At 38.7% G+C, this 25,330-nt stretch overlaps 1 protein-coding gene across 8 annotated transcripts in view; it reads left to right on the top strand.

The window, feature by feature from the left end:
* The window catches only part of PATJ (PATJ crumbs cell polarity complex component), a 359,130-nt gene that overhangs the window by 106,452 nt on the left and 227,348 nt on the right, over positions 1–25,330 (top strand). For all 8 annotated transcript variants that reach the window (XM_073789059.1, XM_073789054.1, XM_033865626.2 and 5 more), the window contains 5 exons: positions 1,818–2,027; positions 6,144–6,260; positions 8,044–8,439; positions 13,488–13,611; positions 19,069–19,243. In XM_073789059.1, the coding sequence (XP_073645160.1) occupies positions 1,818–2,027; positions 6,144–6,260; positions 8,044–8,439; positions 13,488–13,611; positions 19,069–19,243 (1,022 nt within the window). The remainder of the gene's footprint in view (positions 1–1,817; positions 2,028–6,143; positions 6,261–8,043; positions 8,440–13,487; positions 13,612–19,068; positions 19,244–25,330) is intronic.

Raw genomic sequence — 25,330 nt, 5'->3', positions numbered from 1 at the left:
CTACATTTTGCCTCTATAGAACAGTAGGTACATAATGAAACAGTAGGAGCAAAATAGACAAACCAAGCGAGTGATGTTAAGGGTGAGATTTATTTTTTCTGTCTCCCTTACAAAGTTTGAGGTTCAGTAATTGTATCATATACCTCCACCATTAGGACAAATAAGAGATTCTACTCAACCATAAGATTTCCACATGGATGTTTCTTTTCCATTCATAACTCTTTATTTCCAATTTGTTCTGATTATTATTATGGTGCAGAGCACAATGGTTAAGAGAAGGGCTTAGGAGCCAGACTGAGTTTGAATCCTGGCTCTGCCACTCACCAGCTGGGTGATCTTGGCAAGTTTCCTTAACTTTCTGACCTTCAGCTTCCTCATTTGTAAAATACAGACAATAAATCTACCCACATCCTGGAATTTGTTGTAAGGATTAGCTGAATTACTGATTGTCAAGCACTTAGAACAGAGCCTGACACATAGTAAGTGCTATATATCAGAGTTTGGTGAATAAAATAAAAAATAATAGTGTGGCTATAAATTGGTTTTTATTAGCCAAATGTATTTATAGAGTGTCAGTGTTATCTTCTGTGCTTAATGAAAAGAAATATGGGGCCCTCCCAGTGGATGAGACGGATTTGCACAATGATTTTGTTCATGAATTGATATTCAGTTCCTCTGTATTAGAATAATTCTCACCTAGGGGTACCTATACCATGTCATAATTTTAGGTTATGTTATTTTTAAACATACTTTTTAAAGGCAGTGGTCTATGCCATGGTTTCCATGTCTTTTTGGAACTTAAGTGATTCAGCAAGAAGATTTTATACTGGTGAAGTGCCTAAGAAGGCAGTATCATTTCCCATAGTACACTGCTTTTGGAGCCTACTTATTGCCCAAGAGCAATAATAGATGGGCTTGTCTTTGGTCCATAGTATGACTATGCTTAAGGATGTCAGAGATTCTTTTCCAACTCTCCCCAGATCTCTTGTGGTCCAACAAAATATCGATCATCAAAACTTTAAAAAAGAAATTTATGTGTATTGAGCACTCAGACATGCAACTGAAGTTGTTAAGGTTATGTCTTTATCTTGATACAAGCTGATATTTGTGTGGATGTATAGAGTAATTTTTTTTTTTTTTTTTTTTGCGGTACGCGGGCCTCTCACTGTTATGGCCTCTCCCATTGCGGAGCACAGGCTCCGGACGCGCAGGTTCAGCGGCCATGGCTCACGGGCCCAGCCGCTCCGCGGCATGTGGGATCTTCCCGGACCGGGGCACGAACCCGTGTCCGCTGCATCGGCAGGCGGACTCTCAACCACTGCGCCACCAGGGAAGCCCTAGAGTGATATTTTAATAGATTTTGTTTTTGGAAGAATACTACCAGAATACTGGACACATAAATAGTCAAATGAGATTCATGAGTCAGACATACCCTTTTCTATTGTGCTTAGCTTTATTTGCACTTTGCAGATATTGCATTTTTTACAGATTGAAGGTTTGCAGCAACCCTGTGTTATTAGATGATGGTTAGCATTTTTTAGTAATAATGTATTTTTAAATTAAGGTATGACATTGTTTTTTTAGACATAATGTTATTGCACACTTTGTAGACTACAGTATAGTGTAAACATAACTGTTATATGCACTGGGGAAACCAAAAAACATGTGACTCACTTTATTGTGATATTCGCTTTATTGTAGTTGTCTGGAACCAAACCCACAATATCGCTGAGGTGTGACTGTCCACATACTTGTCTTAAGGCTATATATTTGTTTTTAGGGAACTGACTCATCTTTCTTTTTTGCTTGATCCTTAGGACCCCTTAGATCCCACAAGATCAGTGATTGTGATTCGCTCCCTGGTGGCAGATGGTGTGGCAGAAAGAGGCAGAGAACTATTACCTGGAGACCGCCTGGTCTCAGTCAATGAATACTGTTTGGACAACACCACACTTGCTGAAGCTGTGGAAGTGTTGAAAGCTGTGCCACCAGGCATTGTACACCTTGGCATCTGTAAGCCTTTGGTGGTAAGTGTCGAATTTTGTTAATATAGGAAATGATAATACTATATCATTATAGGATATTGATAATATCAGTAGTTAAGAACATGGATTTTGCAGACAAATACACCTGGCTTCGAATCCCTGTTCCACTGCTTACTATACATGTGTCTGTGCAAGTTTCTTAACGTCCTTGACTTAATTTTCAGAAAAAAATGTCTACCCCATAGGATTTTGAGGATTAAAGATGATATTTGTTAAGTGCTTATTAGCACATTACTACATCAGTGCTAGCTGCCAACATTACTAGTCCTACTGCTACTACTTTTATCTTTATACTTTTAACACAGACTTCTAAGTTCTCATTACATTCCTTATGTTATAAATTAAAATAAGTATGTTTATGTGTTTTAACTTTCATTTGGGCATGATGTCGAGATGGCTTGCTAAGTTGAAATCTAGTTAACCGTATCTCAGTAAGATTTTAATATGCTTTTCTGACCATCAATGTGCCTTGTAACCCCTAGCATCTAAACTCCGATATGGTCAAGCCATCCTGAAGTCATCTTATTGTTTAATCTCATGTGCTATGTCAGATCACTGTTTGTTTTTCTTTTTCTTTTTCTTTTTTCCTGCAACTTCCCTAGATCACTCTTTCTGACTAAAGTATTATTAGTTATGGTGCTATTGAGGTTCCCCAATGTAAAAAAAATACTTGATGATAATTTTCAAGTGGCATTAAAGTATTATTGAGTGCTTATATATGTCACTCAGTATTTTAAGCTCTTTACATGCACTAATTTAGTCATCACAGGAACTTTAAGAGGAGGTAATCCTCTTATTACCACTACTATGTATTGAGTTAGTCAAGACACAGAGCTGAGTAACTTATGCAAGGTAATATAAGTAGTAAGGGGGAGAGTTGGAATATAAACTCAGCAGAGTGGCTTCAGACCCTGTACTCTTAGCCACAATGCTATATGTTCCTATTCTAATTTGTTGTCACAAATTTAGTTTCATGCCGCATGTCTGAAACAGATAGCATGGTTGTAGTAGAGTGTTGGACTGGATTTCAAGAAATCTGGGCTCTGTTTCTAACTTTGCTACAAGTTAGCCCAGTGGGTCTCAAATTCAATGATATGTGATAGACGTAAGGATCACCTTGGAGATGGTTAAAATGCAGTTTCCCAGGTCCTACTCTCGGAGATTCTGACTTAGTGATTCTCGTGTGCTGTTCAGGAATCTGCCTCTTCAGTGAGTCACTGGCGTAGTTCTGATGCAGAAGTTTTGCCCTTTGAGAAGCACTATACCAGTAATTCGATCATAGGTACAGCACTTTTCTGAGCCTACTTTTTCATTTCTGAAAAGACTAAAAAAGACTAGAGAATTCATAAGATCTTTCTTAACTCTAAAATTCTTTTATTCTGTGAAATATATTAGCACACTACAAGTGTTCATATAGATAAATAGGTATATAGATAGAGATCTGTCTATGTAGATATTGTTACATATGTTCATTTATAGACATAGATAGAGTCATGTATTACACATAGTATTTTTGCATTGGGGAACCTCATGTGACCTTCATCTATTACTTTATTATTCTTCACATATTATACATCAAGATGCCTATATATTACACCTATCAGATACTTTAAACATTTTGAAATGGAATATAGCACATAGCTAAGTCAAGTTCTTGACTTTATACTGTGTATTTGGGGTGTGAGTGTTGCCATAGTCAGTATATACCATGAGATACCCAGTTTGATTTTTGGACAAATTAAGGAGGGGAAACTTAATATTTTTATGGGACCTCATCTTGGTATTTTGGATTGTGGCAAGAGCTTTGTCTAGATTTTCCCTGATGATTATTTGCCTGATTATTTGGGTTACCAGAGAAAGTCCCAACTATTTATGATCTATAGGACCTAAGCAGTGTGACTTTACTTTGAAGCAATTGAAGGAAGTCTCAGGCATTGTAAAGAACAGAACTTAGTAACAACTGGCTGTGGATTCCTGTGCTATTTCTGGCAGAGGTAGAGCTGCACAAACCTCGGGACCTTGGAGCCTTGCTCTGAGAGGATTTTGGAACGCAGTAATTGTGAGGTGGACCTTTGCCTAGGCTTCCCTCAGTGAGTAGAAGGCTGCCAGGATGCTGGGGAGTTGGGAGGCCAGTGAAGGAATTCGAGAAAAGGTCACTTTCAAGACTAGTGATGATTCCACTGAAAATTTCTAAGTAATTCCTTCTTTAACATCTGGGTTCTTTTAGCAAAACTGTCTGTGAGCTGTAAATAGTGATGCATGGATATTCTCTGAGGTCTCTCTATTTCTCTGTCTCTCTCTCTCTCTCATGGTCCAGTTGGTGGCCACTTATCTCATCACTTAATGTTTGCTGAGCATTTGCTCAGTCCTCAGGAGAACCGGAGAGAGAGTATGAATAAGAAGGTCCAAAGTCAAGTTGGAGCAAAAAGACTATGAATATGTAACAGGAGAATAGAATTATTTATTTATTTATTTATTTATTTTGTGGTACGCGGGCCTCTCACTGTTGTGGCCTCTTCCGCCGCGTAGCACAGGCTCCGGACGCGCAGGCTCAGCGGGCCCATGGGCCCAGCCGCTCCACGGCACGCGGGATCCTCCCAGACCAGGGCACGAACCCGTATCCCCTGCATTGGCAGGCGGACTCCCAACCACTGCGCCACCAGGGAAGCCCGAATTATTTTTTATTAAGTCTTGTACCATATAGATATATACTATCTATATAATATAGGTATTCTATAATCTTGCATTATAGTCTTATGTAGAAAGTTATTATCTGTATAGTTTCATGTTAACCAGAAATGTGACTTAACTTTCTCTTTTCCACAAACTCACCTCAGATGTCACAGATAAAAAATGAGTGAACTGACTTTAAAAAGTACATTGTATCTTCAGAACCCACAGGACAGAGCTGGCAATGGAGTTCTTGAGCCAGACATCTGTGGGATTTTGCTTCGTTGTGTGATTTGCAAAGCTGTGTGTCCTTGGGCCAGTTATTTAACCTCACCAGCGCCCACTTGGGATCACAAATCATGGTAGCCGAGATCACAGGCTCTAGAGCCAGACAGCCAGGGCTCACATTCTGGGTGTGTAACTGACTAGTTATGTACCTTTGAGCAAATTACTGTGCCTGTGTTACTCATCTGTAAAATGAGGTTAATAAGAGTACCTACTTCTTAGAATATGTATTAATATATGAATAAATATATTAAATGAATTGATATATTTAAAGTGCTAAAACCTGTGCCTGTGAGATATATATCTATTTGATGTTATTTTCATGTAAATATAAAAATCCTGACCTAATAGAATTGCTGTAAAGATTAAGCTGAGACAAAGCACGTAAAAGTGTTTACCATAGATTTTGATATATAGCTAGGACTTGATAAATTGTAGCTGTGTTATTACCTGGGACTGATGCTGAGCTGGTAGGAACCGTGATGATTGTCCCTCTTCTGACGGAGAGTGGCTACCCTGTACCATTGTTAAATATTTTGAGTATCACCCTGTATAAACTTAGGTGTTTCTTAATATTAAGATCTCTTCCTGGGAAAGTGATTTTTTCTTTAAGGAATACCTAAAAAGAATAAAAAGTTTGAGAAGCTTTGACCTGAACATGGCTTTTTTTGGTTATTAAAGAAAAATTTGGTCTAATAAAACAATTTACATAAATTTTATTGTGTACTTGCATTTAATGGAAAGATAAGAATTAATCTGAAAAGCGTTTGAAACTAAGATATTTTCTTCATTACAAAAGTACTTCTTTGGTTGCCAGAGTTGGGGGCTGGGGGTGGGCAAAATAGGTGAAGGTGGTCAAAAGATACAAATCTCCAGTTATAAGTCCTAAGGATGTAAGGTATAGCATGGTGACTATAGTTAACAACACTGTATTGTGTATTTGAAATTTGAGTTATTAACTAAACTTATCGTGGTGATTATTTTGCAACATATACATCTACCAAATCATTATGTTGTACACTTAAAACTAATATAATGTTTTATGTCAATTAGAACTCAATAAAAAAAAAGTTTCATGGTTGACAAAAACAGTTCTTCAGTCATGCTAAAATAATTAAAAATTAAAAGTGCTTCTATTTTCAGGAAGGTGATAAAGAGGAAGAAAATCATATTTTACATTCAAACAATAATGAAGACAAGACTGACATTTCAGGAACAGTTCATGATATAAATTCATCTTTAATACTTGAAGCACCCAAGGTATTTAGTACATTTATTTCCCAAGTAAACAGTTGCTATTATAAAGAAGACAAAAGCTTGTTCTCACTCTCATTTCTTGGCTAAATAGATACAAATCAAATAATCCCCCCCCTTATTAATTTTTTTAATCGCAGATATTTATTTATTTATTTATTTATGGCTGCAGTGCGTGACACGCTGGATCTTAGATCCCTGACCGGGGTCAAACCCATGTCCCCTGCAGTGGAAGTGCAGATTCTTAACCCCTGGACCACCAGGGAAGTCCCTATTAATTTTTTTTAAACTGAAATCTTTTCTATCTTGTATCACATTGCCTCCATAAATGACATAGCCCAGGTATAAGGCATTTTCAAAGAACAAACGTACCTCATTTTATATCACTAATATACTCTTAAAATTTTGAGGGTAGAACATATTTTTGAAAATAGACCTGCATTAAAAAAAAATGCTGTAGAATAAGAGCTATACAGAGCTTCTTATTGAATACTTTCTAAAGAAAAGAGTTATTTAGTCAAACCTTACTTTATGCTTTAATATTAGAAAGTATATTTTGAAGCTTTTCCCTTTTTATTCTTAAAATGAATTGTGTTTATTTTGCTTCTTGCAGTTAGAGTATGGTTTTGCTTTACTTGATAACAACTGTCTTTTGATATTCTTTACATAGTTTGTTGACAGTGTCTAAAACTGATATGTAGTCCTATAATGTCCATTATATTTTTGTAGTTTAAACATTTTTTGTTACAGTTTCATAACTGTGTGACATGTTTAAATATGCCTTCTAAATGCAGTTTTTTTTCTTTTTTTGAAATAACTAGATTACAGTATTTGGTATAGTATATTAATTTAAAAGTGTCACTGCAATGATGTCTAGCTGCAAGTGAGGAAGCAATGGGAAGGAGTAGATTCATTTCAGGAATTTGCATTTATTGATACTTAATGAATAGGACTTAAAATAGGAAATGTCATTGATCCCTTAGAGGGAATTGGGCCTCATTGTGCCCAGCACCCTAAGGTGCCTTGGAGTTAGGTCAAAGGCTCAGCAGATCCATATATTCCTCAAGCGTTACCTAGGAACTCAACAGAGTTTCTGCTCATGCATGACTGTCTAGCTTCAGTTTTATGTACTTGCTTTTTTGATTAGTGAAGTATGAATTAATTGAAGAGCATACTGTATTCATTCCTTTTGTTTTATATTATTAATGCAGATGGGAAAATAAATTTCTATTAAGTGGTATATTATAAAAGAGTCATACTCAAAGTAGTTGAGACATATTCCCCATATCTTCAGTTTATAGAGAATGTTTTGTAAACATTCAAATAACCATTAATTTCTTTTTAGTTACATAAACCTGAAAATCCTGACCTTTTAAGTCTTTGCTTTCTTAAGTGATAGTAGGAAGCGCATCCATGTTTATGTATTAGTTTTTATATGAGATGCAGGAGTTAAATATTCAATGTAGCAATTTAACAAAATTCCTATTTCTGACTGAAAATTTTAAGGCAGTTGATGTATAGTGAACCTTTCAGACTAGTCAGTCACCTTGCCAAAGGCAGATTTTTGCCTCTTGTTGTTTGTTTCTTTTCAGGGTTGAGGCTTGAGGCTTGCGTGGCAGTGAGATTGTATTTCTTCTCATTTGTAATGGAGAGCTGTCAGGTTAACCATGCATTGTCATGTAATACCGTCATTGCAGTTATGTCAGCGGTTAATTTTCCAGTTAATGTGTAGGGTGCAGCTTTAATACAGACGTAGTTTAAAGTTTTTTTTTACAATTTTTATTCACAGGGATTTAGAGATGAGCCCTATTTTAAAGAAGAGCTTGTGGATGAGCCATTTCTAGATTTGGGAAAGGCTTTCCAGTCCCAACAAAAAGAGATAGACGATAGTAAGGAGGCCTGGGAAATGCTTGAATTTATGGCGCCTAGATTGCAGGAAATGGGTGAAGAAAGAGAAATGCTTGTTGATGAAGAATATGAGCTCTATCAAAACCACTTTCAGTCCATGGAATCGTATCCCTCATCTCACATTCAAGAGGCTGCTCCTGTTCCATCCATGAAGGAGCTTCACTTTGGTACACAGTGGTACCAGGATTGTGAACTGCCTGAGCCTCAAGAAGCCAGGTCCATGATGAGCGTGTATTCCCAGGAGATGCAGCAGTGTGGCTATAGCACTGAAAAGATGGTAAGGGATTAGAACACATCTTCCACATCCTCCCTGACTCCCCCTGAACAAAATTCAATGGATCTTTTCATCACTAATCATTTTTTCCAAAATGTACCATACAGTGTGTTGCTTTAAGTAAACCTCATCATTTCTGCATTATGTAACTTCTGGCTGGAGTCAATAAACTGTAGTTGCCTTGCTTTTTTTTTTTTTGCGAGTTGCCTTGCTTTTATGGTAGGTTTTATTTTTTTTACCTTGATGTTTTAGTGATGTTTTTCTCCTAATTACCGATTTCAAGGAAGAGTTCTTTTGCCATTTGTGATTTTTTAAAAAAAAATTCTCTCAGGGAGACACAGCTCTGTATTTCTCACATCACATATTTGTCAAGGAAAATCAAGGCAAAATTGATTAAAGATTTATTGTTGTTTCTGTCTTGCTTATCCACACTGCTCTCTGTATTATATATGATACTAAATAGAAAGTCACTGAACTCTAGAAGATTATCTTTACATTTGTGATACTACCTGTTGACAACTTTGCAGGAAAGCATTATATTTTAATAGGTTTGCCCTTGCTATTAAATCACCAAGAAGTTTTTTTAAAAATCAAATTAGAGTTAACTGGTCACCAGTTGGAATCATTCATTAGGGATATTTTTAATGTTTTATTTTTGTTTGTTTATTTCTTTCCCCAAATTAACTTCCAAGCAAATGAAAAGAAAGTTTTTGTATGGGGTACATAGCAGTGTGTTCAGGTGCAGTACGGTGCCCTCCTCACTGAGTCAGCAACTTCCCTGCAGTGATGTGCAAAGTAGCCTTCATTTGCTCTCTCACAGGCAGATAGAGCTGGGTTTTTTCCTTGCCTCCCTTAGATCTTCCTACATTTATCCTTTTTGCAAATGCCTATGGGTCCCTCTGCTATGCAAGATGCTGTATTTATATATTTAAGGAACCCCAGAGGATTACCCCTGGTAGTGGACTCTGGGCAGTCTACAAGTGAACAGATATTTGGGATTATGTGACTAATGTGGGAAGAGGTGACATCGAATCACCTGGTATGTTGCCACTGACATTTGTTCTTTCTACTTCTGCCAGTCCCACTCCTATGTCTGTAAGTGCTTGACCTCAAACAATAGTCAGTTATATGGAGCAAGTTAGTAATTGCAGATTATTGAATATTCATAAATACTGCCTTGTTATGGTGTTTTCTTCCATAAAAATGAATTTTTCTATTTACCCCAATATAAGGCAACCTAAAATATAGGCCCTTTTTTTTTTTTTTTTTTTTTTGCGGTACGCGGGCCTCTCACTGTTGTGGCCTCTCCCTTTGTGAAGCACAGGCTTCGGACGCACAGGCCCAGCAGCCATGGCTCACGGGCCCAGCCGCTCTGCGGCATGTGGGATCTTCCCGGACCGGGGCACGAACCCGCATCCCCTGCATTGGCAGACGGACTCTCAACCATTGCGCCACCAGGGAAGCCCATATACACATTTTTTAAATATTCTTTTCCATTATGGAAAAGAATATAAAATATCATAAGATATTGACTCTAGTTCTCTGTGCTATACAGTGGGACCTTGTTGTTTACCCATTCTATATATAAAAGCTTATGTCTGCTAACCCCCGCCTTCTACTCCATCTCTCCCCCAAACCCCTCCCCTTTGGCAACCACGAGTCTGTTCTCTATGTCCGTGATTCTGTTTCTGTTTCATAGATAGGTTCATTTGTGTCATATTTTAGATTCCACATATAAGTGATATCATACGGTATTTGTCTTTCTCTTTCTGACTTAGTTCACTTAGTATGATAATCTCTAGGTCCATCCATGTTGCTGCAGATGGCATTATTTCATTCTTTTTTATGGCTGACTAACATTCCATTGTATATATATGCCACATCTTCTCTATCCATTCATCTGTTGATAGACATTTAGGTTGTTTCCATGTCTTGGCTACTGTGAATAGTGCTGCTGTGAACATAGGGGTTCATGTATCTTTTTGAATTAGAGTTTTGCCCGAATATATGGGCATTAGCTCTTTCCCTCCCTTCCCCACACCCAGCAGTGATGACAGTGTATGGGAGGAAAAACCCTTTTTCCTCTACCCTCCTAGGTTCTTCTGGCTGAGGCCCTGGAAATTAAACTGACAAAAGACAGATTAAGAAAAGAAAAACCATTTATTAACACCTGCATCATGCATATACACAGGAGAAACTCAGTGATGATTCACTGAAAGGAGGAGTTAGAACTTGGGCTTATACAGCATCTTAACAAAGAACAGTGAACTTGTAGAGAAGTAACAAGACAAAGGAAAAGGGATTTGGGCTTTTAGGGTCAGCAGACTGTGGGAAGGGAAATATATGGGGGGGAATTGATGGAAGATAAGAATTGTTGTAGTAAGGTTTGTCATGTACATCTCTCTTAGTGCCATCTCTGAGCTGAAGAGTCTAGAGTTGTCTCTGGTGATTGAGAATCAGGGGAGGATAGGAAGCTTTTCTGAGTTCACTCTTTTTCTTCAGTCCAAAATAATCCTTATGCCAAAGTGGCATATTTCTGGGTGGAATATTCTGATCCCCTGTAACAGTTGTACCCACATGATCAGGATGGGCTTGGATCTTTATTTGCCTTTCTCTCATTATGGTGGATCCAGTGACGATACTTTATTATCTAATATAATAAGCCCTGAGTGGGTGGATTTTAAAAACACAGTGAAATACCTTACAATATGTAATTCCCAATGCTCTTCTATTTAGAGGGTGCCCTCCAAAAAGGTAGAGGAACATTATCACTTCTGTCTTCATTGTAATATCCATTTTGGGTTACAGATATAGCTATATTTGTGGAGTGGAAATAGTACCCAACGACTTATAAGTTTATCATTCTCTACCACCCTGTTACTCCACTTTAGTCGAAGGGTGAAGCCATCAAGATTTATAGATCTGGTTCTTTATTTTTAATTGTGATAAAATACACATTACATAAAGTTGACCTTTTAAGCATTTTTAGGCTTATAGTTCCTGTGGCATTAATGCACTCACATTATTGTACAACCATTGCCACCATCCATCTCCAGAACTTTTTCATCTTCCCAAATTGAAACTCTGTACACACTAAGCAATAACTTCTCATTCTCACCTTCCCTCCTCCTCTGGCAACCAACCACAATTCTACTTTCTGTCTCTCAAAATTTGACTACTCAAAGCACCTCATGTAAGTGGAATCATACAATATTTATCCTTTTGTGTCTGGCTTATTTCACTTAGCATGATGTCTTCAAGGTTCATACATATATCGTGTCAGCGTTTTCTCACTTTTTGAGGCTGAATAACATTCCACTGAAGGTATTATATACCACCTTTTGTTTACTCATTCATCAGCTGATGGACATCTGGACTGTTTCTATCTTTGGCTATTGTGAACAATGCTGCTGTGGACACTGGTATACAAATATTTGTTCAAAAACCAGATTTTGGGTGCTTTACACCCAGAAGTGAAATTGCAAGATCATATGTAATTCTGTTTAATTTTTTTAGGAATCATTGTACTGTTTTCCATAGAAACTGTACCATTTTCATTTCTGCTGGCAATGTACAAGTTTTCTAATTTCTCTACATGCTCACCAACACTTGTTTTCTGTTTTTTAAATAGGTGTGAAGTGATAGCTCACTGTGGTTTTGATTTGTATTTCTCTATTAGTGACCTTGAGCAGCTTTTCATATGCTTATTGGCGATCTTCAAATATCCTTTGGAGAAATGTCTAAGTCCTTTGCCCTTTTTAAAAATATCTGATTCTTTTTGCCTGAGGATTAGTTACCTGAGAATAATTTTATGTTTTTATTTTTTTCTCTATTTAGAAAAAAACTGAATTGATTTTTCTAAAGATTTAACCTTTCATACCCGCTGTATTGAAATCTCAGATTTAGGCATCAATTCTTATTCCTCAATTCCATAATTGCCATTCACTTAAAAAAAAAATCCAGACAGTTCAAAAATTGTTGTAAAATTTCTTCTTTTTAAGTAGTCAGTGGCTGCCATCTCCTCCTGACTCCCTTCTCTAATAAGTTCTTCTTATTTTATTCTAGGCAACTAAGTAGTCATATTTCCTTTCTCACCTCTTTTTTAATATTTGAGTTGAATTCTTTGTACTGTAACCTTCTTTGGGTATCTGATACAGTTATATACTCAATTATATTCATAATCTATTTGATAAAACCTAGCAGTATTTGGTACATCAGTTTATGAGAGGTCCTTTTCTTATCATTGAAGTATGACCAGTATAACCATGAAAAAACATGGACTGTTGTAAAAAATATAATTCATTTTTTTGTTTCGAACAACCTAAATTTCCAACAATAGAGAATAACATAGTGTTATTCACCTTAAATGAGTTAAGGTAAATGCCTACGGTGACCATAATGTTGTCATTTAATTTCATGCATATAAATGCTTTTTAAATATCATAATAAAATACATCAATGAAAATTGTATGTTCTGGAAGATTGTAACTTTGGAAAACCGTAAAAGACGTGTGTAAAAGGAAGACAAGGAAAGTGTAATAACTTTTGACTGTGCTTACCTGTAGGTTTTAGGTTTGGGGAACAGGTTGTTCACTAGGCAGATAAGAGTGTCAGGGAGGGCAGAGCAAAGGCTTAGAGCTATGAAAATTCACTAGGTGTTTCCAGATCAGCAATGAAGCTATTTAAGTTGTGATCCAGCATGATCCAGGACATAATGAGTATCAACTGTTGACCTTGCTTAACTTGATAGATCTTTTATTCCTCTGCCTTGGTGAATGTTTATTTAAATCTACTTATTAATGTTTATAAAACAATTTTTTTTTTTGGTAAAAAATCCACTGTTTGGAAAAAACAGATTTTACTAGCCTATACTCTTACAGATATTAAGTTACTAACATTTGTTACTGCTTACCACAGTATAAACCGTTACTTGAGAAGGCTTGTTTGCAGGGCCAGTTTTCCGCTATCATTATGATCTGGATTGAACAACATTATGGTGTTCCACATTTTGTCATAAAGTACTAATGCATTTCTGTTTTCTTCCTCTTGAGATGAAAGAAAACTTTGGCATCGATTCCCTATCCTCCATACCCTCAGCTGAAGGAAACAGTCAACAAAGCAGATTTGATGATCTGGAAAATCTTAATTCGTTAACGGAAAGTAGTCTGGATTTAGGTTTGTGATTTTCGTTTCTCATAAACACAAATTACATTATTTTGCAATCTTTCAGTTTTATTGGTATATATGATGAATTTTACTGTCACATTTTCATTCATTATAATGTTTTGAATTGAAATCTGCTTATTAATTAATCTGCTTCAAAATATCTGGAAAAATAACGTGAGTCATATTTCAACTTAGAGCTTTCAGATTCTGTTTTCTGAGAGAGCTGCATTTTCCCTGCCTCATTTTGCTTTTTATTAGCTTCATGGATTAAAACTAAAGCTACTGCCTTATGCCAAATCTGAAATAAGTCTCTAGTAATATATATTAAAATCTCTGATGCTATTAAGTGATACTGTTAGCTCATTGAATGGGGTTGTTAAATATTAATAAAGAGAGACATATTTTAAACATTTATGAAACATTTTTATAGCCATATATTACAGTCAATTTTGGTACATTAATAACTTAGTTTCCATTAAAGAATCCTAAAAGTATAGTGCTTCTCCTTGCCTCTTCCCATATTGATTCTTATATATTTTTGAAAACTTGACTTTAAAAAATAATCTTTCCTCATCTAACACTGCAATATTTAATGTCGTAATATTAAGATCCTTAGGTGAACCTGGTAAGTTCTTTCATAGCATTGGGATTTATAGAGCCATTGTTCAGGATTTATGCTGTCCTTCACCTGTTTTGACTCTACTTATAGGAAAAGTCTTTCTCTGTGGGCAGTTCTTGTGTTGTATGGTAATATGCTATTAGGAGAGACAGATAGCTATAGAAAAGTTATGTAACCGTTTTTTATGAATTTAACATTCTGTCAGGTAAAAATCTAAAGGATGGAATTCTTAATGTGGTTAAAGATTGAAGGCATCTATGAGATGATAACAGTTGCCAGTTCCCTGCAGGTCAGAACACATCATGAATTTAAATTTAATTTAATTTAATTTAAAAAGAAAATTAGGATAGTCAATTTTGAGTATCTAAGATTAAATGAGTCTATTCAATTTTTCATAATGTATAACTGATTGTGACTAGGAGAAAAATGGGATTTTTCACCAAAACTCTCTTGGTATACTATTTTTTTTTTTAATTCACCACATTTCTGTATCCTCTGACTATTAAATACTTAGAGATTTATGGCACAAATGAATTCATAAATGAATTAATGGTCCATATCTGTTTGATTACAGTTGATACTTTATAGCCATATAAGCACTATTTTGGGCCACATAATTCTGTTGTAGAGGGCTTACCTGTGCATTGTAAGATGTTCGCAGCCTCCCTGCCTTCTAACCCTAGATTCAGTGGTATTCCCAGTCATGATCAAAATCAAAATGTCTTCAGACATTGGCAAATGTCCCTTGGGAGACAAAATTGCCCTGGTTGAGAACCATTCACTGTTTTATACTATCAGGATTGAAAGGAATAGACTAGAAATATGGGGTGGGTGTTTGTGAGGAAGGGCAGTGGAGTTGGGAAAAAGATAGGGAAAGGGATTTTGTCCTCATGGGATGATCTAGTCTTCCTTTGAGCCCTGCTCTGGATATCATCTAAGTGACTCCGAAGTTATTTCCTCTGCCTTCTGCTGCCTGTATGAGTTTCCTAGGGCTGTTGTCACAAAGAGCCATAAACTTGGTGGCTTAAACAGCAGAAGTCAATTCTCTCACTGTTCTGGAGTCCAGAAGTCCTAAATTAAGATTCTGTGCTCCTTCTGAGAGCTCTAGGGAAGAATCTGTTCTTTTCCTTGTCCAGCTTCAGGTGGCTCCAGCGTCCTTTGGCTTGCGGCTGCATCATTCTAATTTCTGCCTCCGTCCTCACGTGGCCCTCTCCCCTTCTCCCTATCCATGTCTTCTCTTCTTCTCTCTCTTATAAGGACACCTGCTGTTGGATTTAGGGCCCACTTGGATAATCAGGATGGTCTCATTTCAAGATACTTAATTTAATTACATCTGCAAAGCCCTTTTTTCCATATAAGTTCTCATTTATAGGTTCTGTGGCAGAGATATACATATTTTAGTTGGGCCACCATTCAACCCACCATACTGCCTTAATCTAATATTTGACAAGGCCCTGGGAATTTATTTTTGGAGATTATAGCTTTAGGAATTAAGCTACACTTGTATACCTTAGGCCTGTCCTCACTAGAAGAGTGTTCATAACGACATGGTGTTTGGAAAAACTTTTGAGAGCTGCCGGAATGCTGTGTGGCAGGTGTGAGTACTTGGGTTAGTGCTAACCATGGGCGGACTAAGAAATTATTGGTACAGAGTCAGTATAATTTCAGTCCCAGGCCCCTGAGTACTAAGCCATTAACCTGCTGTGTCACCAGGCGAGCCTCCCGCTTCTCCAAGCCCCTCCACTTCTTCAGCTGTAAAATGATGGAATTGGGCTAAGTGTTCTGTGAGGCCTCTTTCACATCTGTAGCCCTTTGACCACTCTGTTAGTAACAGACAATTTTAGATTTACTTATGAGCAATTACATTAAAAATTATTTTTGAGAACCTATGTGTAAAGGGCTATTTTTGACCCTGTACTTAATCTAAAAGTAGGTTTCCTCTAAGAGCCTATGCTCTTCACGGGCTGTGAAACTAAACCTAGAAATTAGCATAATTAATAATGTAAAGCATACAAGATAAATGTCAAATCAGTAATACATTTAGTGTTAAGAGATTTCAGAAGATTTCAGACAGAAAGTAGTTCTGTTTCCCAGTCTTTGACTGGCCCAGCCTGGAATGGGCCTCCAGTGAACCTGGATGAATTTCTGTCATTGCACACAGCGCCAGGCACACTCGCGTATTTGCATGCCTGTCTATAACCATAAGCTTCTGGAGGTCAAGGCTTATGCCTGATTATGTTACCATAGTGGGTGCTCAAGAAATATTTCTTGAATGAGAAGGTGATGTGCTGCTCCTCTGTGGTGATTTAACAGCATACCGATTCCCTACTTGTTTTTTTCCAGTTGCTTAGTTGTGCCGTCACGCCCTCTCTTCTCTACTTGCATTCTTCTTGCCTTTATTTTGTTTATCTTTCTATTCCTGCACCTCACTAAGTAGAAACCTTTTGGAAATTTCCCCCATTTCTCTCCTATAAGCTTTAACTTCCATTTGTCTAGGAACCTTTTTTTTAAACTTCCCTGGGGATTTCTTTCGTGGTCCAGTGGTTAAGAATCCGCTTTCCAAAGCAGGGGATGCAGGTTCGATCCCTGGTTGGGGAACTAAGATCTCACGTGCCGTGAGGCAACTAAGCCTGCACGCTCTAGAGCCCGCGCACCACAACTAGAAAGGAACCCATGTGCCGCAATGAAAGATTGCGCATACCGCAATGAAGATCCCGTAGCTAAGACCCGATGCCGTCAAATAAATAAATAAATATTAAAAAAAGTAAATAAGTAAACTTCCCTGTTTACCTAACCTGTGTGCTTCTGTTGTGGCTGTTACCTAACAACTGCATAGGCCCCGAAGGATGCGATTTATTTTATGGGCTCCCGGGTACCGTGGTACACTTGATGAACAGCTCTGTAAGTCTGCCTGTGTCAAGCACGGTGAGAGAGGAGAGATGTGTATCTGAGCACTGCCAAGGTGTCCGTGGAGGAGGAGTGGGCAAAGGGTATGGGCAGCCTTGTGGGGAGCAGGTAATGAAACGTTTTAAAGAAACTGAAGCAACCTATGAAACCCAGTGCTGCAATTTAATATCCAGCAGCGTAGCTGGATGGGAAATAGCTCTGCAAATAGAGCCGGTTCTCTGTTCTTTCAACTCCTGTGTTAGGCCATTTGTGCCAGAATTTCCATCCCATCCCTGGCCCCTTCTCAAGGGGGAGAAGGTAGACACAGGCAAAGCTAGAGCAGTGCGGCACTGGTATGGATTTGACTGTGCAGGAATGTAGGCCCAGGGGATGGGAGTGAAGCATGTCTGAGGTACCGGAGACTTCCTTTAATACCACCTGAGCATTACAGTTACTTTCACCCCCTCTTCAGATTCTCTGCTGATTAGATCCTGATTCCAGTGTGTCTAGACAAGACAAAAAGCAGAAGTAGAAGTGAGTTTACTAGAAAATTTGTTCAATATGAAGAAATGGAAAGTTTAGGTGATGCTTATAGGAAAAGGTTTAGAAGAGTGTCTATATCTCTTAGTGATCATTTCCAATATTCTGATGAGCCAAGTCTCAAAAATATACCATAAATGTATGGATTTAAGGGAGGCATTTGATTCACTATTCATCATATTTGTATAACATGATGAAGAAAGATTGGCTGGGAATTTATAATGGATGAGATATAATGGATACTGAGGTATATCTTAAGAGTAATTAATGGGTTTATGCCAGTCTGGGTGCAGGTCTCTAAACATGTGCTGTAGGACTGCATGCACAGCTCTGCTCTTTTTACTCCTTTTTTCAGTAAATGGGAAAATGACACAGGTGATGTGTCAGGTAAATTTGTACATTCTTTTTTGTTTTGGCTGTGCCACGTGGCATGCGGGATCTTAGTTCCCTGACCGGGGATCAGACCCATGCCCCCTACAGTGGAAGCACGGAGTCTTAACCATTGGACCTCCAGGGAAGTCCCAATTTGTTCATTCTAATTAGTGAAAATTCCTTGACCTGGAATTCCCCACCTATAAACTATGGTTGCTATTATCTTTTCTAACTCATAGTTTAATGTGAGAATTAAATAAGGTAACAAATGTAAAAGAATCCTGGAATTTATAAACAAAGCCCCTTTAAAAATGTAAGTGTTTTTATTTGGTTATTTGTTATTCTGTGGAATTATTTTTTTTAATCAGTGAAATGTCAGTATGCCTGTAATTGAGACAGCCTAGGTTGATAAAGGGAAAATTTAGTAAAGTAAGAATACCATTGTAGAGGGGATTCTTAATTGAATGAAAGATTCTTTAAATTCTGCAGTGCTTTATGATTTTCAGACGTTTCACATACATGATTTCATATAAGCCCATAATAACTTTTTTTTCTCCCTACCCCTATATTACCCTTCCCCACTTCCCTCTCCCCACTGGTAACCACTAGATTGTTCTCTGTATCTGTAAGTCTGTTTCTTTTTTGTTTTATTCACTAGTTTGTTGTATTTTTTAGATTCCACATATAAGTGATATCATATAGTATTTGTCTTTCTCTTTCTGACTTATAAGGGGGATTCTTTTGATAAAAGATTCATATTGCTAAAATAACATCTTTTCAGTGAGACCATGCTTAAAATTGTAACCCTCTTTCACTGAGCAACCCCTATCCCCCTTCCTTGCAGAATTTTTTTTACCATAGTACTGTCACCATCTGACATATTAAATGTTTTACTTATTTAGTTTAGTATAAATAAGTCTTCTCTCTGGAAAGGGCCTGCCTGTAGTAGATATCCATGACTATTTATTGAATTAATGAAGAATGAATGAGTATAATGAAGAATGAATGAGTATATCGTGTGCTCACTGTCATCTGGGTTTACTCTTTAGGCATGATGATTCCAAATGACGTTCAAGGTCCTGGCTTGCTTGTTGAACTTCCTGCTGTGGCTCAAACAAGGGAGCAAGAAGACTTGCCTCTATACCAGCTCCCCAGGGCTCTAGCTGTTTCCAAGGCCTCGGCATACATAGGAATGTTGTCTTCTAGACATGCCACTGATGCATGGTATGATATTATTTCTCTTTGTTTTCGCATTATAAAATAGCTTTCTTTTTGCTTCTATTAAAAGAAAAGCATTGTAAAGCAATTATACTCCAATAAAGATGTTTAAAAAAAAAACGGAAACAACCGGGCATGATTATGGTGGAACATTTGGAAAATGCAAGGAAATATTATGAATAAAACCCACCATACAAAACAATTACTGTGAGAATTTCACATACTTAAAATTGTACCATATATATAATTTCTTTTATATATATACAATTTTGTATTCTTGCAGTTGTCTGCAAAATAGATTATGGGAGTATTTACTTAGAGAATGGAAGGTTAATTAAGAATTTAACAACTCAAGCAAGAAGTACTCGAGGACAAATTAGGGAGGGACTGGACTTACGAGTTAGAGCAGCTGTAGGAATTGGTGACTGATAACATGCTGGGAGTGAGAAGGAGTAGGAGGACGACCTGTGTGTCTGAATGGGGCAACTAGATGGATAGTGGGACCATTAATTCCTTGGCATAAGATTATAAGAGCATGAACAGGTTGAAGAGGAAAATGATGAGCTCTGTTTGGGACATGTTGAGGGTTCAGGTATCCATAGGACAATAAAGTGAAATGGAGTTAATTAAATACATGACTCTGGGGACTAGTGTTGAGGTCTATCCTGATATGGATATTTGGGAACGAGATCAAGTGTAGGTGAAACTTCTGGATTTGAATAGTCATCCAGGGGAGGCTCAAGTGATAAAAGAACAGGGCCAAAATTGGAGTCCTGCAAAGCAGCAATATTAAGGGCATGAACTGAGGAAGAAAATAATGAAGTGGAATGAACAAAAGGTAGAAGGAAATTGATGAACTAGAGGTTGATATAGAAACCAGGGGAAGAGAGCATTTTAACAAAAGGATCATTGCAGACTATTGTTACATGCTACGGAGAGGTCAAGGTAGATAAAATGGAAGAGTTTTCGTGGGGCTTGATCACATGGTTGCCCTTGGTAAGCTTAGAACAGTTTCATTAGAGTGGAAATCAGAGAGTAGTGAGTTGAGAATTGAACAGGTCAGATATTGGACAAAGTAAGAGCAGACTAATGTTTTGAGGAACCTGATCATGAAAAGAGGCAGAAAGAACACATGTTACCTAGACAACTGAAGGGCACTGTGGAAATGGGACAAGGGGGCAGATATATATATATACATCTACATATGCATCTATATATGCATCTACATATATATATACACACATACACACACACACATAGATTGTGAAAGATCCAGAAAAGGAATATGTAGATGCTAGAAAGTGGGTGATTAAGTGTAGTCCCTGGAGAAGGTGGAGGGGGAGGACACTGCACACCTAGAGAGATTAGCTTCTAATAGTTTGATAGGAGGAAGCTCATCTCCTCCATGGACACAGGTGCCAGGAATGAAAGGAAGCTACAAATGCAGTACTATTAGTACCTTGAGGGCTGGAATCCAAGGAGGTTCTTGTCCAATGACCTTGATTTTTTTTTTCTGTCATTTAGGAGAAAGGTTATTTACTCAGAATGATGGGGTGCTAGTCAAGTGGGCCATAAAAGGAGAGGTGTGAGAGTAGAGTTTAGCTTTAGAAACAAGGGTAGGAGAGTAATGGCCTAGTGGTGGGAAGGAATTTAGAAAAATATTGACTCCGTTTTCCCAGCTTGGCAGGGAGTGAGAGAGTGAGTGTCATCCACTCAAGTGTGGCATCCATGGCAGAGAAGCGGAAGCTGTTGAGAGAACAGAGGAGGTTGAGAGAACACTGAGGGAAGAAGTTAGCATGTGGGGTGGCTTCTTTACAATTCAAGGAGATTCCTTGGAGTGTGACAGGTAGTTTGGCTGGGGGGGGGGGCTTGGGGGGGTATAGGAACAGAAGCACCTCTGAAAGAAACACCAGAACCGTGTAGCACTGTGAGTACAGGACAGGAGAGGCGAACGAAGGAGTTGGAGGTGTTGCAAAGCATAACAGAGATGAGAAAGGGGTGGGATTAATTGGCCTTATTGCTTTATTTATTTTTATTGGAGTATAGTTCACTTACAATGTTGTGTTAGTTTCAGGTGTACAACAGGTGAATCAGTTATACATATATAGATATATATCATCCTAAGTGAAGTAAGTCAGACAGAGAAAGACAAATATCTTAGGATATCACTTATTTGTGGAATCTAATTTAAAAAATGATACAAATGAACCTACTTACAAAACAGAAACAGACTCACGGATCTTGAAATCAAACTTATGGTTACCAAAGGGGAAACGTGGTGGGGGGGAGTGGTAAATTGGGAGACTGGGATTAACATATGCATAGAATAGATAACTAATAGGGACCTACTGTATAGCCCAGGAAACTCTACTCAATGTTCTGTAATAACCTATATGGGAAAAGAATCTTAATACTTTTATTGAAACCTTAGTCCAAGAAAGATTTTGTGTTATATGAAGTGTCTCAGACTTATATCACTTCTCTGTTCAGCGACCTGTGGCCTTTGCCTAGAGTTTTAGATAGAACTTTAGTAAAAAGTTGTCTGGCTTCTGTGTAGCTCATCTCTGAGTGGAAAGGGAAGACCCATAGGCCCAACTAGTTGGAGGAATCTGGTGGCTTTTCACTCAGCAGACCTGGATCAGGGTATAGAGGGGAGGAGCTGACAGGCCCAGGGTCCTCGTGCGAGGGATCTAAGCAGCTCCCAGAGGAATGGAACGCAGTGTCAAACAGCCAGGATTTGTTTTTAATACTTTTTTTTTTAATTAAGGGTACTTTAATTAATTAATTAATTTATTTATTTTTGGCTGTGTTGGATCTTCGTTTCTGTGCGAGGGCTTTCTCTAGTTGTGGCAAGTGGGGGCCACTCTTTATCGCGGTGCGTGGGCCTCTCACTATCGCGGCTTCTCTTGTTGCGGAGCACAGGCTCCAGACGCGCAGGCTCAGTAGTTGTGGCTTACGGGCCTAGTTGCTACGCGGCATGTGGGATCTTCCCAGGCCAGGGCTCGAACCCATGTGCCCTGCATTAGCAGGCAGATTCTCAACCACTGCGCCACCAGGGAAGCCCCAGGGTTTTTTTGTTTTGTTTTGTTTTTTTGGTTTTTGCGGTATGCGGGCTTCCCACCGCTGCGGCCTCTCCCGCTGCGCAGCACAGGCCCCAGACGCGCAGGCCCAGCGGCCACGGCCCACGGGCCCAGCCGCTCTGCGGCACGTGGGATCCTTCCGGACCGGGGCACGAACCCGCGTCCCCTGCATCGGCAGGCGGACTCTCAACCACTGCGCCACCAGAGAAGATCGGGAAGCCCCTAGGGTTTGTTTTTTTAAGAGAAAGGCTTGGCAGTGGAAGTGCTGGAGGAGTTAGCGACATGTTTCCACTTTTTTTTTTTTTTTTTTTGCGGTACGCGGGCCTCTCACTGCTGCGGCCTCTCCCGTTGCGGAGCACAGGCTCCGGACGCGCAGGCTCAGCGGCCATGGCTCACGGGCACAGCCGCTCCGCGGTATGTGGGATCTTCCCGGACCGGGGCACGAACCCATGTCCCCTGCATGGGCAGGCGGACTCCCAACCACTGCGCCACCAGGGAAGCCCATGTTTCCACTTTTTTATGTGATCAAATTACTTTTCAAACGAGACACTTTTATTTTTTAAATTTCTCTTGTGCTGAGTGTTAATAATTGAATCTGGCCAAAGAATTCAGAAATGAGGCTGCTTTTCAGGCTATAGAACTGTAACTGTAGATTGGAAAAGATTTAAACAAATTTCCAAGCCCACCCCCTCCTTCCTTCTGCAGAAAGTGAAACATTCTATCAGTGGTGTCTTACTCAATTCTCCCAGCTTCAGAGAGAGCAGATAACACTTAACTCTTGAAGTGAGTACTTTGACAGGCTGTTTTCTTGTGCTGGCGCAGACATTTAAGGGCTCCAGCCTAATCTTTGTCTTGGGAGATCGTCTTGCATTTGAATGCTGTTTTTTTGGCTTGCTGTCATAGATGTAGGATATATTTAAATCTCAGCAGGCTTCAGAAGAGTTCCTGTAAATCATACTCCCCATTTTAATCTTTCAGGGTATGCCCCATGGAGTTAGGTTCATAGGTGAATATTTATTGCTACTCAGGAGACTTCCTGAGTAATGCATAGATTCTTTTCAGAATATAGTCTTTCAGATCATCAGGGTGTCATCTAGTGCTAAATGCTATATGTTCTTTTACAGTTTCTTCTTTGCATTAATTTTTGTGTAGGGCCCAGCAGAGTTATTCAGTGTGCACTGTGCTTTTGCATCAAGACAATTTCTCCTTACCTTTGGAGGCAGGACTGATGTTAAGAGGTTAGATGCACCCTGAAACTGGGGATCTCTAGGAAGGGAGGACGGTGGGCAGGCAGAGCATGATAACTCTGAGAGGAATCTAAGTGATCTTGTTCTGAGTATCCTTCCTTCTTCATAACGTCACTTGAGATCAAGTTTTCAGAATTCACCTTGTTTTAGTCTTTTTCTAACTCACTTCTGTCATCACCTGCTGCCTGAAGACATGGGTGTGCCCATCAGTGGGGGGCATGGCATTTCTCAAACTAATAGGAGATTTGCAGTATAGATATATTTTGGTGCTGTTCAAATATGCTCTTTTTTATTTATGACTTTGTGAGGCTGAGAGGGTTTCCCTTGTGTCTGTATTTCCTCACTTGTGAAGTAGGTAGTTCTAAGGTTCAGTTAGAGTGAATATAAAGGGCTTCGTATAATGCTTGAACATAGTAAATGTTTAATGGAAGGCGGCTGGCAGTGATGCTGGATGACAGTGATAGGATCATGGGCCCTGAGGTGTATCTAGGGTATTATTCATTGTTGCTGAGTTTATTAAAACACTCAAGGAGATTGTAGAGGTTTGTTTTTTTTTTTAAAGAAATAAAATAGAATCAAGTCACAGTAAGTAAAACAAGGAAGGTGTGAGAGGCTAAAGCCTTGCAGGATGATGAACTTGAGGTGAAAGGTGAAAAAAAAATTCTAAATTGAAAAAAAAAATCATGTTGTAGGTATAATACAATGCAAATGAAAAGAAATACTTTCAGGTATTGGATACTTTGTTTTGAATAGTGGGAGGTGAAATAGGAGGCAGAGCGTCATAGCTGGGGAAAGGATTTAGTGAGTTAATGTGATATTTTAAGTCCCCAGCGCTGCCTGGCATTTAGTGCCTTCTAAGTAAACGGTGAGTATCTAATAGTTTTACCTTTGAGTTCTACTGCCAAAAACTATGTGTAAATTCAGAATACTGGTAGAAGACTGGGAGTAAGGGAGAGAATAAATGTGTTCATTTGAGAGAGGACTACTCTGGAATGTTTGAGTTGGGAGTAAAAAGGGGAAGTTTCCAAGGAGTTTTTGGCCTCACGTATGTGACACTTTCCTGTTTTTACCATGCTGTTGCATGCTGTTGCAGACGCCAGTCACTGCAGGTGAAGATGAATGTGAGAAATTAGCACAAGAGGCACATAGGAATATTACATTAATGCCTATGAAAATATAATTAGATATTTGATTGCTCACCCAGGCTCTACAGGTCAGAAGAGAAAAGGGAGAGACCTAAGGAAGTAACTTACCCTTTATGGCTTAAACTTCTATTTCTTTTTTAAATTTTTTATTTATTTTATTTATTTATTTTTGGCTGCGTTGGGTCTTCGCTGCTGTGCGCGGGCTTTCTCCAGTTGTGGCGAGCGGGGGCCACTCTTCACTGCGGCGCACAGGCTTCTCCCTGCGGTGGCTTCTCTTGTAGCGGAGCACAGGCTCCAGGCTCAAGAGCTTCAGTAGTTGCAGCTCGTGGGCTCCAGAATGCAGGCTCAGCAGTTGTGGCACACAGGCTTAGTTGCTCCGCGGCATGCGGGATCTTCCCGGACCAGGGCTTGAACCCATGTCCCCTGCATTGGTAGGCAGATTCCCAATCACTGCGCCACCAGGGAAGCCCTAAACTTCTATTTCTTAACAAATGTCTTAAATGCAATTTTACAGGACAATTTTTTAAATTGTGATAAATGTATACATTCATGTTACCAACACCCCAATCAAGATATTGAACATTTCCATCCACCCAGAAAGTTCCCCCTTGCCCCTGACTT

This window comes from Tursiops truncatus, chromosome 1 (genome assembly GCF_011762595.2).
Source record: "Tursiops truncatus isolate mTurTru1 chromosome 1, mTurTru1.mat.Y, whole genome shotgun sequence".
Lineage (NCBI taxonomy): Eukaryota > Metazoa > Chordata > Mammalia > Artiodactyla > Delphinidae > Tursiops > Tursiops truncatus.
This window is presented reverse-complemented; position numbering and strand designations above follow the sequence as displayed.